The sequence below is a fragment of the Sinohyriopsis cumingii genome, chromosome 1, assembly GCF_028554795.1.
Source record: "Sinohyriopsis cumingii isolate HCF-2022 chromosome 1, ASM2855479v2, whole genome shotgun sequence".
Lineage (NCBI taxonomy): Eukaryota > Metazoa > Mollusca > Bivalvia > Unionida > Unionidae > Sinohyriopsis > Sinohyriopsis cumingii.
Genome location: NC_142961.1, coordinates 118,615,839 through 118,630,806, shown reverse-complemented (window position 1 = coordinate 118,630,806; position 14,968 = coordinate 118,615,839). Strand labels below are relative to the sequence as shown.

The window sequence follows — 14,968 nt, the reverse complement described above, 5'->3', positions numbered from 1 at the left end:
CAATGTAAGTATGACGGAATCACAATTAAGTGACGGACAAATGCTGCCAGTTTCTAATAAAACACTTGTCGATAAAATAGTTCAGAAGCAAACGAGTACACATGTTCCGGAAAAGTTGCCTAAGCAGTATATACTTCACTATTCGAATGATGATCTTACACTAAAGATCATTCACACAGTATAATATCTGAACCTAATGAAATCTAATGCAGAAATCGTTAATAAATTAGTAATAGTTAACAAGGATAATGCTAGGATAGTAGGAAGCATATCATTATATAGAAATGTATTTCTTTACTTAGTAATATCACCGAATTCCAACTGCTTACGTTCAAATTACCCCTACTGGATACATATAAAATACAGTATGATCCCAATAACATAATTCACTAATATTGCCCAAAGATTTTTGAGGCATTGGATAAAATAAGATGCCCTAGAGATATTCTCCGACAACGATCAGACAGCTCGCCGGGCATAGTTATTATCTCGTCGACGTCTGATTTATGTAAATCATGGTTGTGACGAAGTAGTTGGTACCAGCTAGGTGGAGGGCTTGCCCAGTACGGATATGTTCCTCACAGTTTTTCTCCAGTGGTCCCACCACGGGGCATTTGATTGTATCGGTACCCACGAATCCTTTCTTATTTACGATGACATAATCCATCGTTGTCACGAATATGATTTCGCCTGACAGACCAAGAGGTGTAACTGCTTGACATCCACGGGAAGGTATAGTTCGTCGGTTTGCATTTGAGTGACAGACCGTGAAGAAATGGTGCATTACTCAGCCAATAAGAACACTAATATAAGGCATATTGTTTTGTCCTGCGAAACTTTATGTTAATGTTTATATCCTATCGTATTGTTTACGTAGCGATTCAACATTAGTCGATATGGATGCGGGATTCAAACAATCATTAGCTGTCTCGCACGTTTGCCTACAGTCGCTGGGGTTTTAAATTGGCAAGACAGCTCTGATCTGATATTTGCAATGGCGCTAGCCATTGGAACAAATTTAACAATCTCGCTATTATTGTTGACACAGGCGGGTAAACCAGCCAGGAACAATGCCATTTCGCGCTGCAGTAATTTGATAATTGTATCTTTTGCCGTTATTGTATATCAACCCTCTAGCATTCGTTGCTTTATCATTTCAAAATCATGGTTAATTGTTTCAACATTAAGTTGAAGAGCGAGACCCTCTTGTAATTTCTCACTCATGGAGTTGTTTGTGTTAATATTGTCTTTATTCATTATATAGTAAAATATTTTGTTAATAAAAGGAGACTCCCACCAGCGCGGGCTCACCCAAATATTATATAGTTACCTATGGAATAATGTGTTTTTGTATCATGTGAACTGGTTTGTAATGAAACCATGTGGAGTTCTCTGAGCGAGTGCAACAAACTTTTTAAACTTAACGTTGTCCATGTCGCCGGGACGCCAAGTCTGATGAATATGTCGCAGTGTATGTTTATTAACGCCGTTAAAGATAACCAAACATGAACAGTTATCTTTGATCAGTTTGGGATTCTGAGTGTACCGTTGTGTAACTTAAATGACAGCTGTGTTTCAATGTCTGCCTCGTAAAAATATTCTTTCTGGATTCCTTTGGTTGTTAAGCGTGACATCATCATAAGCCACATGATTATTAATACTAGCATTACTATCTTCGATAGAAGATGCATCATTGATGTTGGTGAAACATTCAACAGCACCTGTTTTGCTCGCGGCTTCGCTACATTTATTCAGGTTATCATAACATCCCTGGTTGTCTGTAGAATGCGCTACTAAATAAACTGTGTCCCTTTTGAACAGCATCATTTACACGTTGAACATATATTGGATTTAACTAGACATTAACGGACCAATGCTAATGACTTGAATACAATTCGGAAACAGCGGATGATGTTTGATGGGTGATAGCTTGAAAGGCCAATTAAGTTCATATTGTAGTAATATATATTACCAATAATCATAATTCTATATTCTGTTTGATGCAAGGCTGTCACTGATACAACTACGTTAAGAGTTACATCGAAGGCAAATAACAGACGTGCTCTTACAGGCAAGAGTGTAAAATATGACTTAAAAATATACGTTTGTACGTGGCGACGCTCGACCACCGGTCGCCATGGACGCTGGTGGTGATATCGCCGCGACTCTCGGAAAATGTTCAGGAAAAGCATGGCTTTGTATCTTGATTGGAAACATTACGAGAGATAATTAATATGATCATGGAACCCGAATTGATATCAGACCTGACGAAAATAATCAACCAAACGCGAGCTAATTTCCAGTAAATTAGTTCGATGAAGCGTGCCATGCTCATGATATCGCGTACAACAATCAAGGTTTTCAACAACGACATATACCTGATGGCAAGTTATCTTATACATTAAAGTGGATAAAATAATAAAAACATGCGAGAATAAGTCACAAACTGGTTGATACGATCAGCTATGGCCTTGGAGGCATTCAAATAATTGTCCGGTAATTATACTAATGGACTTGATTTATTATAGACCAGACAAAAAAAAGGATGCTGAAAAGTTACAGCAGCGATTAGCAAACTCTCCGATGCGTCAGGGCCCTCGCGTGGTGTTGCCGTAGATTGGTTGTCTCGAGAAGCAATATGGCAAATGCACCTGCCGCCTTATAAAACGTTTCAACATAGACAGTTTGATGTCAAGACGTGCAACGAAGTTCTTCAGGCAGATGTTGTGTTTTTCTACGTGTCACTATCACTGGAACATCAAGCAAACGACAGACTAATACATGCAAATTCGTGTTGACGGTTTTCGATGTTGCAATCGGATACAAACAGGCCTGAAGTCGCCTCCGCGTTTGAACGAATGTATTCCCGTGGACCCGGGCTTTCTGGCAACCTTCGCTGGTCATGATTGCTGCAGGATGATCAGAGCAAACACTTTATTGGTGCAGTATCATCGCTGATGCAACAACATAACGTGGCAATCAGAGGCGTACACGCCACCAGATATCTTCATCAGGCAAAGGTTGAGCAATCGAATCTAACACTTTTTGAAAGATTGGTTGGCACTTAGAACGCTCAGGAATTATTGGGCAAGATCAGATCTCATGATTGGGTTGCGAGACTACCGCACGTTATATTCGCGTTAGGCAAGAAAGTCACGCAAGGACCTGCAATGTAACCATCGCTGCAATCGCGCCAAGAAACACATACCAGCTGAGCATCGCTACTCGCGGGTGAGACCAGTGCACGGCAGCAATGTGACAATCCGATATTTTTGCGAACCATGTGAACGTGAAGGTGGTAAAAAGAGCAATTGATCCTATTCGGAAAGTAACGACACATAAATTTTCCAGCCTGTTAAGATATACTGTAGGCCCGCAATCTACAGACTATATTCAGCGGTTCCTCGTGGTAAATTTGTCATTGAGCAATTGCAGGTAATTCCTGAAAACACACAATTACCCCATATTGGATTCGCGCTAGCAAGAATTGACACTTATTATTGTGTGTTCCAAAGGCTTCTTTGTCATAATTCAATATATGAACGCGATTTATCATCAAGTAGTACCTGCGCTGTTTACAGGAATGAATTGTTTTGTTCGGCCACACAAGCAACCACATACTAGATTGTAAAACAATTATTCAACAATTCATTTGCGACATTTATGTCGTCCGTGTATTGTACAGCCACCTGTTTGATTTTACCACGGAGAGATTCTTCACGATAAAATGTACTTGACGGAAACATGTATTGATAAAACCAAGATATGAATCCTAATTCCGATTCTGGATCAATCTGAAACAGCCTGACTGATACAGGATCTTGCTGCCTATTATATTATAAATTTACTCAAAACTATTTCCACGTGGTAAATTTTTGTAGTTTTTTTCGGTGGGTATTTCGCTACACTTGCCGCTCATGCGTGAGCGTTCAGGTCAACTTACACTATCTGGGCGCATATACTACACAAGTTGTCGGAATCGTACAAAACCTCGTCGGTTATTGTTTGAACTACTATCGAAAACTGTAATCACTTTTTAAACATTTCGATGTCTTCCATGCGGGATTCAGAGTCGTTAACACTGTGTCCATTCGTTTATATTTTCCATTCGTTTTTCTGTAAGTCGATTTCCAAATCATCGTAAGGCGTTCATAAAATGTTCTGTGATCATCTGAGCCACACAATTTAAATTCCCATCGGATAAAAAACATTAATATTGAGCTCGTTTCAACGATAAAGTGCGTGAACAACAGCAGTCGCAGGAAATTAGTTTTCATAATATGGCTAGTCAATGCCCATCAGCATTTTCGGTGCAGAATTTTTATATGCGAAGGTGATATGCTGGTCATGTACTAGTAATTCTTGAACAGGATAGAGTTTATCTCGGATATTTCATGTTGGACCATCCTCTCTGCCATCGTGTTCAACAAAAAATATAATTACAAATATATACCTTAGATCATCGTCTAAACGGTCAAAAATCATCGTAGCATCAATGAACATACCGTCGTGATCTGTTCGTGCAATTGTAAATCAAACAGTGGGCGTTCTTATTGGCTACTCGATCTAAACGAAACCTGGCCGCCGCTGGTTTAGTCATGGATTATCTTGCATAGTATTCCCCGTTAGTTTCCAACGATTTAATCTTATTTCGAATTATTTTATGGGTCCTTTTTTTAAATAAAAAGTGGTCACCTAATGAATGTGAGATTATAATACTGTTCATTTTTTTAGTGATTCAGTCCACCTTCCAATTGTATAATTAAGGCAAGGTTTCTCTAAAATTGAACATTATCACCGAAGATTATTTCATAATGTCACGAGCGAAAAATACGAGTAAATGGCTTATGCTTGTGTTGAAAACAACATGCATAAGACATGTTTGAATGCCATTTTGTGTATCCATCTAGAGAGTGTCCGGCGAGGATGTTTAGGGCTACAACCATGCGAGAAAGAAGCGGAATGGGGTGAAAGGAAACTCCGAACTTTGTATTTCCTGTTGTGGTAGAAAATACAGAGCGCTGAATCGATGCTATGAACGACGAAGTGTCACAAAAAAGTTAAGGATTATCTTAGTAAAACTTTATAGATTTTACGTGTTTAGAAATCAACCTTATTAATTAGAAGAAAAAGAATCGGCTGTATCGAAGCGGTATAATCAAATGTAAGATTTCATTATAGATAAGTAATGTACCGTATTTTATTACCTACTAAGCGATCTACCGGAACATCTTGCGGATAATTGTCAACAACACTTCCATTAACAACAAAAATTCCCCAGATGCGCCTATATTGGTTTACTGACCTCTGGAGTCTAAAAATAGAACATGTCATTTTCAGCGCAGTGGTATAGTCCGACACAAACAAATGTACTGATAAAAGGCGGGGTAGAATAATACTGATAAATCACAGTGACATGTACTTAACTGAATCACGTTTAAGACATGCCTGTTGTGTTATTGGCGTTGTATGTGTCTATATGAATCTCACAATATATTTCTTACAAATAGTTGGGTAGTGTAAAGGTTAGCGAGTTTGGAAGCTATTATCAAATGACCCGTTGGTCGGCAATTGGAAAATGTGCTTGTGTTCGAGTCAAGTGACGGACAATTTGTCAGCGTTTGTAAAAAAATATATTAGAATTGGGTGTACAGCAGCGTTCGGCTGAGAAGATGTTGAAATTTCAATGGGCGGTTAATTGTAAAACACATAACTTAACCCAGGTGAAACTTTCCTCGGTCTCACACAACCCAATATTGTGTTCATTTTGCACCCTCGGTTCACTTAGGCGGGTGCTTAATTATTAATTAACAATTATGACAAATTAACAATACATTTAACTAGTACTCGTGAAATAGTAACCCAAACCTCATTCAGTTGGGCGTGGTCATCTCCTTTTGTTAATTAATTGTGTTTCCTTTTGTTTGGAGCCAGCCAAGCTTGCATACGAGGTAACGATTGGCTAATAGCAATTCAAAAATAAACATATCCCATGGAAGGGAGTGTGGGGGCGATGACGGGATTTGGCCGAGGATGGGTGGTTTCTCGCGCCGATAAAAGGCGGTTGACCCACCCCCACCCCACACCCACCTGTTCCTCGTGTCTATGCTTTTAACATTCCCAACGTTTGAGCTTCTTTTTGTTTTTCAACTTAAATTTTGATGACGGTAAATGAAATGCTCCAACCAGTGTGCATTCCAGTCAAACATTCTGTTTTAATTCCGCTTATTATGCGTATTGTTCGATATCTTAGTAATTTTGGAATCTCATTTCAGTGATATTTTGCGAAGGGCTTTTACGGCCAAATAATAGCATACTCTACATACATGGAGGTATTGAAGGCAACTGGACATATAATACAACCGCTACTATTGCATGCGACCAAGGTTATACGCTGACGGGAAACAAAACGGTTCGTTGTGACCATTCCAGTCAGTGGAATGGGTCTATCGGCTACTGCGTAGGTACGTATGCTAGATTGTTTGACAGCGTATTGCATGTATAATCTAATATCGGCGTAGCTATTGTAAACCACGAAATAAGGATAAGGATATATCTTTTTTTACAAATGTTTATACTTTGGTCTAAACATATATACTTACATATTATATATGCTTGATATCATGGTGACTGTAGTTCAGTTATGACAAGAAAGCCGAGCGCAAAAAACAGAACCTTATAATATCTCTTTAAATAAGTCCATTGCTATCTGACTTTTCTTAAATTAAGGTCTCAAACAACATCTATAATCGTGGGAAATGTATTGAATTTACTATATTCGTAAATAGCTGCTAAAATTGTGACTTTCCTTTTTTTATACGGGAATCTTTCGTACCTGTACCTCAATCGAAATGCCCCAAATGTTAATATTCTTGAATAAATCGATATGCATACTAATCCGCACAATCAAAAAGGATTGAACTGTTACAAACAGTCATTCTTATTAGAATCAAAAGCATCAGCACAAACTTAAAGGCACAATGGTGCAGATGAGGCTGACATGCTTATGATCCTTTTGTGACATTTATGTACACTAATTCATTAAATATTATGTTAAAGGGAAATTGTGATTATTATGAAGTACGTATAGTTCATAATTATGAAATACGAGTGCTCACATATCTTTGTAAGTAGTGTTAAGAAATCCAATGTCTCAATCTTCGACCTCGCGCCCTGCAATGATCGACAGAACCGGGGAAAATGATGGTAGCCTAAATTTGCATAATTATATGCTGTATATTGTGTACACCGAAGCTGATGACGTGTAAAACACCCACACTACCAAACCACAAGACATGTAAAAAACGGTGAGTACGATATTCTTCTGTTTCTGATCCCTCTCTTATTTACTTAATATTTTGAGAGGAAGCATTGCGATTTATTTAGCAGTAATTGTCATAGTTATCATTAAAAATATTTTATCGTACGAGACTTCCTTTGTAAAATATTGCAACAAATCTATTGTTACTCGATTCGTTATAGTGTTAGAAAGCGACATTTCAGCTATGAAAGTTAATTGTACATTCTGTAGAAAAGAAACAGATCCCATATATTACTATATATTGTAATTCCAATGTATAATTTAAATAAATAAATCCTCTAACATGGACTCAATAATTGAACACAACTAAATTACTGACTCCACAATAGATATTCACGATAGGAATAATACTTTAGTTATTCATTACCTTTATAAAAAAAATCTGACAGAATTGCAGAATGATGATGATGGTCAATTATTCATTTCCAGAACATTCCATATGCTGGCAAGGTCGGGTCCTTTAGCACCAAACTAATCAGATATCATGTGAGCCCAAAATCTTCTAACAGGAAACACGTGACCAGAATTCAGATCATATGAAATTCGACAACATTATTAAAGTTTCACCTTGAGGGGTTCTACAGGCCAAGAACCATAATTACTCAAATGAAATTAAGTCTTCCCAAAGTACAATCCCCAGTGGACACAATTGGCTGTTTAATTACTTGTTTACTCAATGCCCCGTACAATCTGTATTCATAAACATTAATGCAGATACGTGACAAATATCCTGATGCTTTGGGACAGTACCATGGCCTCTCCCCTGTAAGATAGCATGAAAATTTACACTTTCTTGTGTTTAAGAATTTGTATATAAATGAATACAAGTGACATTTCTTTGTTTCGTTGTAACTGCACATAATATTACCTATTTCTTGCATCATACAATAATGCTTTCATTCAGATTTTATAAAACATTAGCTATTTCTGCCCTATATACAATGTGAACAACAAGCTGAGCAACAATCAACATATAAAGCTTTCAGTGATTGCCGATACTACGTTATACTTTGTTTTCACTTGCTGTTATTTTACACATATACTGTTAAGTATAATCTTCCGTAGCAGACACAATTTAATTCTGCATATAGCTAATGTGAAAATCAAAATATCTTAACAAACACTAAGGTTGATTACAGTTCCTGTGGCGCCAGGTTTCTACTAATTCACCTGAGATCACGCCCCTTGCCTTCCATTGTCCATCTCATACCCAGGTCGTCCTCAAGTAGAGCTATATTTCAGTTCTGTATAAGTTCCCAAATAGGGGATGTGTTATTCTCCTTGCAGGCAATCTGCCACTTTTATTGTTATATCATCGATGATACCTGTTTGAAAGAAAATATTATTTCTTTTACGTTTGTCCTCGTGTCAACTCAGAATGACTTTACTTTCAATATTAGAGCAATTGGTCTTCAATATTCCATATTACACTGACGTTTAAAGGAGATTACTTCCCACACACTACATAACAACACAATTGTATGATTTATAAACATGTATGAAATACATATTAACATAAATAAAAAGATACAAATTATCAAATGTGTCTTGTTTTTAATACAAGACATATTATATCAGTACACAGTTACAAACGTTTACATTTATCTGTTCAAAACACAAGGAGAGATATCTCGCCAAAAATTGTTCATAGCTAGTGGCAGTCTTTTATAAAAAAAATGTTTAGAGATGTCTTTGGACCATTGCAACCAAACTACATTTTCTTTTCTCGGCGCCTTTGGAAAAAGGCAGATAAAATAATGTAGAAATTGTATGAACAGCAACCATTACGACATAAATAGTTTTCCAATTACAACGAATTTTTCACGATAATAATTGTCATTATATAAAGCTACTCTTTTGCTCAGTTAAACAATAGGCTGCAATTGCCCACAAATATGATCATAAAGGGGTCAACAAAAGAATCAGTTGCTTCTTTTCGACAGCCCCGCTTCTTCTGGTGATTATTATATGGGTCAGTTCACATTTCATAAAGAAAATGCATACATCACATAATTAGTAGTTCCTACTTGTAGAGGCTGAAAATATTTCCAATAACAGTATCCCTAACATGTTATTCTAATTTAAGCTTGTCTGGTATATAGTCATGCGGGTTCCAGTACCTTCTTCAGTCACATTACATATGTAGTGCATTATATGTGATGTAACTCATATGTGTGTCAGACTAATAACCTGAAGTTGCAAAAAACATTTAGTGCAGTATATATCATGCAACATACTTAGAACTACATTTTAAACTTACAGTTAATTACTCACTTCTCTCTATCAATCTTTGACTTTCTCTACATCAACATATAAAGTACTCAATATGATCAAGACTAATTATATTAATTGTTTTAGATGGAATAATAACTGGCAACTGAAATAAATATCTTTAGTCCATGACCGCAGGCTTCAAAAGCATTTAGAGGTTGACTTGTTCAATTTCAAGTAAATATGTTTAAGACAAGCATGTTTGTATGTGATCGTTTGCTAGCCCATGGGTTGCTAGGTATTTAAAAACAAATTCAGCGCTATTTGCACTCTCAGGCAGAAGAATTCAAAAGATAACTGCCTTTCTCTTGGATATTGTAAGACACCTGACCCAGGAGGAGTGGGATGGGTTATGAAACATGGAACCCTTTTAATGTTATAAATTTAATTTCTGTGACAGCATTGTTACGGACTGTTAATGGTGAACAATTTACAGTTTAATTATCAGATCCAGAAAATTCTATGAACAGCTCAAGATCAAACATTTATTATTTGTTCTACACATTTACATGCACATATTATTAACCTTTTGTGTAAGCAATGTTCTTTTCCCATTATTCCAGGGTGTGTGTATATGTGTGTATATGCCACAGAGAGGGAGGGAGAGAGGGAGAGAACATGTGTACATGTATACAAGTCATTTAAAATAATTTAAAGAACCGATATCATGAAGGGAATATACATGTATGCAAAATAAACTGGGCATGCTGATAGATACCTCTCTCCTTACACAACGCAATCACTGAGTGAAAAATCGATTAGTCAAACATGAAGAGTTTTGGAATCTTGCAAAGCAAGTAAAATCCTTGTCCAATGATAATACTAACAAAACTGATTCAAAACATATCAACAAGACATGACAAGTGGATAACACTTTATAGGATAGACACTGGCCTTCCATTTTAAAAACAATTTCGGCTTTTCAGTCTCAAATTACACTTCTAACTTCTCCATAGACCAAAGTGGTCAACAAGATGATATGCTCCATTCGGTTTTCCTGACAATAATTTGACGTTTCTTTTCAGAACGCGACTAAAACTGGCAATCTTTACGTATTGTCTCGCTCGTGCGTACGCCACTTTTGTTGAATGTGTATACTTATTTTACAACCACGTGACTCATAGCCCTCCCGCTCGATACAGATGAAGTATCATTTTATGTGGTTTCAATTGAATGCATTTTTTCTCTCGTTTATTTAACAAACAGAATAATCACAAACCCTAGGTTTGTATGTATTATTTCAGCGTCTAATTTGTGGCCACTTTAAATCAGTTGTTTCATGAACTTTACAATGTATATAATTACATAAACTCTGCATTAGTGTGTCATTAAACAAGAATGGTATAAAAATTATTTGTAAGCCACATACAATTTAAGTAAACCAGTGGTTTCGTTATGAAACGAATAAATGTGAAACATTAGAGCGTGACTAGCTTCTTGAATACATATTATGGTCTGTTTAAAGAAACGAAATGTAATCTCCTTCGGATAAGGTCATGTAAAATTGAGACAAATGTTAACTTCAAAAATAATACTCCTTCAAATATTTCTCACGTCAGAATCGTAATCTATATGAGTAAGTTTCAAATTATATTTTATCTCTACTTATGCGCTTAGTATTACCCAATAGTTTTACTCAGTGGTGTGTACATGTGTTAGTAGTATTGAGATGCAATTGTTAGAAACAGTTTGAAGCATACTCTGACCATAACATTTGAAAATATGCAATGTTTCATCCAGAAATGTATAAGGACAAAGTAATTTAAATATACAATATTTTGAAATAGCAAATACGTGTATCGAACATTAACAAATTAGCTGTACCTTGACAATGACAAAACAATTAAATGTCATATTCATCTGAAACAGGCAAAGCTTGATTTGAGACGTCTGCTAACAAGATTAGCTGCAACTTTGCAAGAAACATACATGTGGGTTGTAAAGTAGGCATCACACATTAAAAGCACTGCTAGTCGCGCATACTCAGTCAACGACAGTTATGGAATGGAATTGCTTTATAGTTAGATATGTCATAGAAGCACGGATATGCAATGCCGAAATTATATAATTGCTTAAGTCGAGGATGATTCGTCAGGAATTAGACCTTAGTATTATAAGAAATCAATTTTAAATAATTCAGATGCAAGTTTAGGATAGTGTAATCAAGAGAATCAAATCCGTGTTAGCGCCTTGCTCAAAACTGGCAACTGGCAAGCCATTCCCAGCCACGATAGCTAACTGATTGATTGATATTATAAGAAAAGAACAATTACAAATGATTAATAATATTAAGGCGTAAATACGCAAAACTAAAAGAAAAAATGTACTTGCTACAGTGTCAATCAATTAATCTAAAAAGCTGAAATAATGAATTACTAAATTTGAAGATTACCGATTCCCAACATTGATTTCGTCCTGCTTCATAGTATTATATAGACATATCTGATCTGATTGGCTGATAAATTCAACTCTAGTGATTAAACACATTAAAATAAATCGATTGGATGAATAACTCACCAAACCTACGTTATCAATTGGTAGTCCCACTACATAATTGTTTCATACCATTCACTGCTGCCTCCCACAATTGTAATAAATAGGTGCAGTGAGAGTGGCTATTTATTTCACATAACGCATTTCATGATAACTTGCGCCCTCTGTACCCTTCAATACTGACAAAGGATATCAAAAGGAAAATATAAATTCTGCTCCCACTCGACAAACTAGGTATAATTTTAAAAGAAAAAGAACGCCCATTATCTCCAATATTAATATTGAAGCCAACATTTTCAACCAGGTTTGCTTGGTGTATGTATACGATAACGATGTGTTCTAGTCTCTCCTTACTCATTCCAAACTACGTAAGCATTATATACTTTGAAGGGTTAAATTCAGAATGAAGACATTAATAAGACTACTTATAATTCGTCATTTTAATTAACACAATATCACAAAATGTGGTCAATGTTTCTTGTTCGAAAAATTGTCGTTTTGTTAAATGTATAAATAACATTTGTTCATAACCACGATGGATTAATGCACAATACGTATTATAACGTAAAATGCGCTACATATGTGTCAAACAAACATACAAAAACTGACGTAGTATACAGCTATATGCAAAAAATTCAATTTCATGTGCTTTTACATTTTCAGTACTGCACAACATATGAGACATCGACAAGATTTTGAAAATAAAATGTCATTAAGGTCACATAATTTGAACTTTCACACATCTATCTATTTGGTTTGTTTACATTGCATCTTGTTTGTTTCTTAGACCTCAATTCTTTGAATCCATCTTCAGTACTTTCACCTACCTTGTCGTCTGTAATTACACATTTTTGACGTACTTAAATAAGTATGCCTAATTGTTTCCAGATTTTATTTAGACATATATCAGATATTTACGTATACAGTATCATTGTTACTGAATGTTCTGTGTTTTTGCCAACACACACACACAGAGATCTATATATATATATATATATATATATATATATATATATATATATATATATATATATATATATATATATATATATATATATATATACAAACATACAATTCAACATAAAACAGTTATGTATGAAATATTTATCATAAATTATGCTTTCTTTTGTGGCACCACAATCCCTGAAGCGATGGAATCTCTGCACGCAGATTATCATGCTACAGGATATGTTGCAGGAGGTGTTGTCGCAGTGTTTCTTGTTGTAATGGGAGCTGCCATTGGTGTCCTCGTTTACAGTAGGTTGTATATTTTCCTAACATTTATGTTGGGATTGTTAATTTGCATTGTTTAAATGTTCGTTGTATATACATGGTTCTCAAGTGGAATTCATATATAACGTTAAGGCATACCTGACATTGTGCTATATTGTTTCAGAAATATTTTTTATAAACAAAAATCTCGAAAACAATTGAAATTACACGAAGTTGTAAATGATTGTTTATGACGTAAGAAATAGCTGATATCATGGTATAAATTGTATTTAAACCAGTTTGCCACATAATCAGCCCAGGTGATGCCAACTAGGAGAAACATCAAACATTTGGAAGCTTTAAATCGATTAGAAATTGTTAGGTAATAATTTGTAATCTGAGCGCTTTTTATGTTTACTGATTGTCATCTCAGTTTTTGTTTTCAGTCTGACAAATGCCAGTAAATCAGAAATATAACAGTCAAATTTCGTTTGTGTGATTATTCTAAGTTCTCTTGTCTCCAAATGAATAATTGTTAAATGCAAACACAAATCTGACAAAACAAACAAAAAACTCAAAAACAATTGAAATTACAAGATGTTGTAAATGATTGTTTCTGACGTAATAAAAGCTGATGATATGGTATACATTGTATTGAAACCAGTTTGCCACATAATCAGCACAGGTGATGCCAACTAGGAGAAACATCAAACATTTGGAAGCTTTAAATCCATTAGAAATAGTTAGGTAATAGTTTGTAATTTGAGCGCTTTTTATGTTTACCGATTGTCCTCTCAGTTTGGTTAAAACCTAGCTTTACTCTGGATCTAGCTGGACACAAAAGACTAGAATGGACCGTGATCTTCGAGATGACTTTTTATTAATGTCGTTTAGATAGAAATCCTAACATTTTGGTCTGCAATATTTGCCACACGATCTTTACAGGCAGCATTGCTATTAAAAGTGTTTAATTTTGTTATTGACCTGAGCAGATGTAGAACAAGAGCTAGTGAACATAATTATGTTAACTCAGGTTAATATAATCAGAGAGATTATAACAACTGTTATGATTCATATAATGTGTATATCATAAAATGCTACAGTTAATTTTATTAATTCACATCGAAAGTAGGCAAAGAAAGTATTGTCATACCAGAGCCCGCTGTCATCATTCCCCACCATACAGTTTGACAAAATATTTTACTTTTGACCGGATCATTGCAACCGATATAATGTACACATAGTTAAAGTCTAAAATGCCCTTAAAAATGTACCCTAAAGTGCACTGATGAATTATCCCAAGGAAACATATCTTCCGATCAAGATATCGGAGCTTATTTTGACAAACCAATGATTCATTATTGACATAGCTTCTTTCATTCTAGACAAAACAAGGAGTACATTTCTAATTTGTTTCAAACTAAAACTGCACATTGAACCTGCGTTTTAATGCGCAGTTGATTCATTTGGTTGATGTTTGTTAATATTTCCATGCGCAGAAAAAGAAGCCGTCTAGACAAGACTGCCGAAACAGCTTCGGAGGAACTCCCGACATCCTCAGAAGGGATTTCTCATATAATCAGAGAACAGAGTACCACGCACAAAGTAATATTTGGTATGTTCGCACAGAAGCATAGTTTAAAACTCAATAACACCTTCTGAACTTTTCCC

At 35.5% G+C, this 14,968-nt stretch overlaps 1 protein-coding gene across 3 annotated transcripts in view; it reads left to right on the top strand.

The window, feature by feature from the left end:
• Positions 1 to 14,968, top strand: part of LOC149807731 (receptor-type tyrosine-protein phosphatase T-like) — a 135,648-nt gene that overhangs the window by 85,032 nt on the left and 35,648 nt on the right. For all 3 annotated transcript variants that reach the window (XR_016423352.1, XM_089969944.1, XM_089969937.1), the window contains 3 exons: positions 6,276 to 6,464; positions 13,235 to 13,346; positions 14,797 to 14,912. Coding sequence is in view for 2 of the 3 variants with exons in the window: in XM_089969944.1 (XP_089826070.1) it covers positions 6,276 to 6,464; positions 13,235 to 13,346; positions 14,797 to 14,912 (417 nt within the window). In the remaining variant the exon portion in view is untranslated. The remainder of the gene's footprint in view (positions 1 to 6,275; positions 6,465 to 13,234; positions 13,347 to 14,796; positions 14,913 to 14,968) is intronic.